The sequence below is a fragment of the Myripristis murdjan genome, chromosome 11, assembly GCF_902150065.1.
Source record: "Myripristis murdjan chromosome 11, fMyrMur1.1, whole genome shotgun sequence".
NCBI lineage: Eukaryota > Metazoa > Chordata > Actinopteri > Holocentriformes > Holocentridae > Myripristis > Myripristis murdjan.
The window spans coordinates 6,211,776-6,216,265 of NC_043990.1; the positions used below are offsets into that span (position 1 = coordinate 6,211,776).

Here is a 4,490-nt window from a genome sequence, read left to right on the forward strand (position 1 = left end):
AACCTCCTGCATCATTTAAGTCGTATGTATGGGAGCATTTGGCTTCCCTGTAACATACAATGATGATGGAAAAAGGATGGTGGACAACAGTGGCGGTTCTGCCTATGTTGCTGCCCTAGGCGAAATTACTGGCTTGCGCCCTTCCATGTTACTACTCCTACCGCGGCGCCAGTCGGCCGCGGCACCGGCCACTCACCTGTGAGATCCGGCAGACCTGACTGGGTGGGCGCGGTACCGGTCGGTGCCGGCCCGCCTGATGCCGACCGGTGCCGCGGCCGACCCGCCTGATGCAGTCCAGTGGCTTTTTTACATTACATTACATTACGGTGTGTAGGCACTGTGGCACGCGAAATTAGAAGGTATCATGCCTTAAATTGCACTTTAAGTTGTTTTTATATAATTTAAAAATTTAATTAAACATTGGATGGACATTTTTAATGTAGTCGAATGTTTTTATTTAATGAGCAAAGGTGTTTTACAAAATAAATGGAGGACAAAGTTATATTTGTCTTGTCTTTTTTTTTTTTTTTTTTTTTTGCTGATACGAAAAATGATCCGATCCGTGACTCAAAACCGTGATCCGATCCGATCTGTGAGTTTCTTGATCCGTTGCACCCCTAGTCACAACTATGTTCATATGCCTCTTCTGTTATTAATATGCAGTTGCATTACAGTGAATATGAACCAACTTATATGTTTATATATTTTATAACCGTAATATTGGCCCTCTCTCTCTCTCTCTCTCTCTCTCCAGAGCTTCCCTCGGTGTCTCTCCTCCAGAAGACTCCCTCCTCTCCAGTGACCTGCCACGCTTCAGGTTTCTACCCCAACAAAATCATGTTGTTCTGGAGGAGAGACGGAGAGGAGCTTCTTGAGGACGTGGACCACGGAGAGATCCTCCACAACCACGATGGAACCTTCCAGAAGAGCGTTGACCTGGACGTTTCATCAGTCAAACCTGGAGACTGGGGGAGGTACAGCTGTGTGTTTCAGCTCGCTGGTGACGAGAAGGACATCGTCACCAAACTGGACCCAAAAGTGATCAAGACCAACTGGGGCAAGACTGAGATCAAACGTGATGGAGGTGGGAAAGACACGTCTAGTCTACTTGACTTGTAGTTCATGAGTTTTCTTTTGATCGTTCTCTGCTGGATTATTTCTCTCTTTATCATTTTGTTGTCATTTAGTTTAATTCAGTCGTCCAGGGCAGTTTAGATTTTATTAGTCATGGTGATGTTTTTACTTTCTCTGGCATTTAAAAATAATTTATGTATGGCATCTATTACAAGTCCCAGGTTATGTTTTCTCTTGCTCTGCAGTTTGTATGGACTGTATGTGGTTCATATATGTTCCCTTAGGGAGGCAAAGTTTATTTCTCTGTGGAGACAAATTTGGGTTACGTCTTTTTTTTTTTTTTTGCAATGAAACCATTCAGACAAACAGACAGTTTTAAACTTTGGCTGCAGTAAAGGTAACCACAAGGCCTCTAGTTTCCTGGCGCGGCGCAGGGTGGCGCAGTGAGGCGAACCCCCCGCAGAGCTAGTTTAGACCAGCGCAACCCAAGGCGCGCTCAGTTTGGTAGTTTTGCAGACCGAGGTGCACTGATATGGGAGTGGCGTTGCAGCAGGGGGAGGTGTTGACAGATTCAGCTTGGCGCAGTGACAGTTTTGTGCCAAAAGGCTTCGTCGAGGTGCGCTCAAAGCTTGCCAGCAGAAACCACGTCTACTTTCAGTGCAAGGCATGGGCAGTGTGCACACGTCAACAAAACCTCACAGGCAGGTGTCCAGAATGTCAAGCACATTAACAATGCAATAAATAGTGACAAAACCCACTATTCAATGCTACTATCTCAGTCAGCACATAAATTTATCTCCAAATCAGCTGTCCGGTCGCATCTGATGTCAGATCAAAGGAGGAGGAGGAAGAGGAGGGTGAGCCAGCCGCACCAGCCACACAGCTGGGGACACAGCCTGCTCTGCAGCAGCCACGCACTCAGACCAGATGGGCCATGCCACTTGTGTAAACGTTCATTACGCCTTCTCGCAGCGCATTTAAAGGCGAAGACGGGCTCATTTGATTGGTTTAATGTGAATTGGCTGTGTCAAACCCACTCCACGCCTTCTCTCCTCCCTCCGCCGGTAGTAGGGACAGAGGTGGGAAAGAGGAGTACCTGTGCCAGTGCGCACGGTGTGCCAAACTTGCAAGATACACCTGGCCACACCCAGTTGGCGAAGCGCAGGTGCACTGCGCCTCCGCCTCGCCCGGTCTGCGAAACTAGAGGCCCAAGTGTTTTTTCAGCTCACTAAAACACATTCATCTCCTTTTCACATAACATCATTTCTAAACTTAAAATACTAACAAATAAACATAATCTGATCTGATTTTACCTCCAGATTCTCCCTCAGGTTTTCCCACTGGTGGTGTTGTTGGAGCTGTTGTCGGCCTGCTGGTCCTGGTGGCGATCTGCATCGCTGGAGTCATCTTCTGGAAAAAGAGAAACAATGGTGAGAGTTTCTTTCTTCAACAGAATTCAGTTTTTAATTGTTAACACACCTGCCTGTGACACTTTGAGTACTGTTTGTGTTCTGTAACCTAAGTTTTTGTGTGTGGTAATGCAGACTCCATGAAAATGTAAATCTTGAGAATACATTTGTCATATCTAGTAATATTGATGCACATAATAGAAAATATTCTTCTGTTTAAATATGAATTTTAATTTGTTCATAATTGTCTAATACTGTAATTTCTTGTTTGTATTTCAGGGTTTGAAAAAGCGAACAGTAAGTATTCTGGCCTAGTGACTGATATTTTTTTTGATCAGGACAGACACTCATAATCACTCAGCAGTAATTGTTCTGTCTGTACGACCAGTTCTGTTCCTCACTTTGTTCATTTCAAATTAAATCATCTGACTTTGTGTTGTGTTTGTAGCTTCGGATGGTTCTGCTTCATCTGATGCGGGTTCAGCCTCTTAACTGAGCACAGTGAGTACCTCATCATGTACCAGACTCCTGAACTGGCAGCTCATTCACAGATATATAAGATATTCTTTCTTCCCTAAATAATGGATTCCCGTGGTGTGAAAACACACTTTAGACTTGTGGATCACATGAAGTTCATATTTCATATTCAAACAGCCATCATGATAGAAGTTTTTATCCTGTTTCCTCTGTGGAAAAGCAGATTGTATCACCGCTTCAGACACAGATCCTAATATCTCATGATAACTGAAAGCAAACAGATGAATATGAATATTTTACCAAGCCTGTCTGTTCCTCTGTCCTGACAGGGAGAATCAGTGAAGATAAGACGGATGGTGGATTTCAGGAAGTCATCAAGGCATCAAAAAATATTTTTCTTTCTTAGAGAACATGTGCACTAAATTGAATCAAAAGTGCACATTAACTAAACTTTTTTTTTTTTTTTTTTTTAATTGAAAAATGATATTTGAGAAAGTTTTAGGACAAAACAAATTAGTTAAAATTGCTTTGATCCACTGGCCAAAAAAAAGAAAATGTTTTGTATTCAGGCTCTGTCCTTGTCTCTGCACTATAGTGTGATTACTATCTAATGCAGATTTTCTTCCGTAAATGAGAGACAGTCTGAATTGGCAGAAATATGAATGTACATATAAATCTGTATCAGTAACATCAGCAGAGTAGGGCTGAGTGATATGGACAAAATCAAATATCACTTTTTTTTTTTTTTTTTACTTTGTTCACAATATTCTGATGTTATTGTTGGGGATGACTATTATTGCTCTCATAAAATCCTCACAGATATTTTTGATAAACTATCATTAGTAATATGGATATGATCAAAAGGCATTTAGAGGGAAACAGCTGCAACAGTCTAGTAATTTCAGAAAAGTGCATCCCTTTACTTTAATGTGACCTTTAAAACCAGGAAAAGATAACACACATGCCATATCACAATAGTATGGTATTCAAAATCCTACATATTGTTAAATAAATCAGGATATTGACATAATACTGATATAAAATATTGCCAATACATTGGCCAGCCCTGCCCAGAGGACTGATGCTGCTGTGTTTACTGCAGCAGCCACCAGAGACCAAAGACATGAAGACAGGAGACAAAGAGGACACTTCCTGTACGATGCTGAGAGCTGCACCATCTCTGTTTTGTGAATTCATCAACAATAGTCTCATATTCATAATCAGCTATGAGTTGTTAAACAATCTCTTTTTTCACTGGGGAGTTTATAAATCACACAAATTTAACTTTGGTCGCTGGTGTGGCTAAGCGCTCTGCTGTGTCATCGTACAGCCGTTCAAATCTTTCTGTAATGGTGTGGAGATTAAATCCAATTTGTACAGCTTTTTGAGTGTGTGTTAGAACAGGACGTTTAAATTTAGAAGTATATATTTTTAAGCTTTTTATTTGGTGATATGGGTTTTGTTGTTCCGCGAGCAACACTCATCAGATAGTGTGTTGATGTTAAAATGAGTTAAGATGAATTTTACATT

At 41.6% G+C, this 4,490-nt stretch overlaps 1 protein-coding gene across 2 annotated transcripts in view; it reads left to right on the top strand.

Annotated features, from left to right (window-relative positions):
• Positions 1–3,704, top strand: part of LOC115368064 (class I histocompatibility antigen, F10 alpha chain-like) — an 11,329-nt gene extending 7,625 nt beyond the window's left edge. For both annotated transcript variants that reach the window (XM_030064034.1, XM_030064035.1), the window contains exons 4-8: positions 755–1,084; positions 2,394–2,504; positions 2,763–2,780; positions 2,932–2,984; positions 3,290–3,704. In XM_030064034.1, the coding sequence (XP_029919894.1) occupies positions 755–1,084; positions 2,394–2,504; positions 2,763–2,780; positions 2,932–2,975 (503 nt within the window). In that variant the 3' untranslated portion in view covers positions 2,976–2,984; positions 3,290–3,704. The remainder of the gene's footprint in view (positions 1–754; positions 1,085–2,393; positions 2,505–2,762; positions 2,781–2,931; positions 2,985–3,289) is intronic.
• Positions 3,705–4,490: the final 786 nt, after the last annotated feature.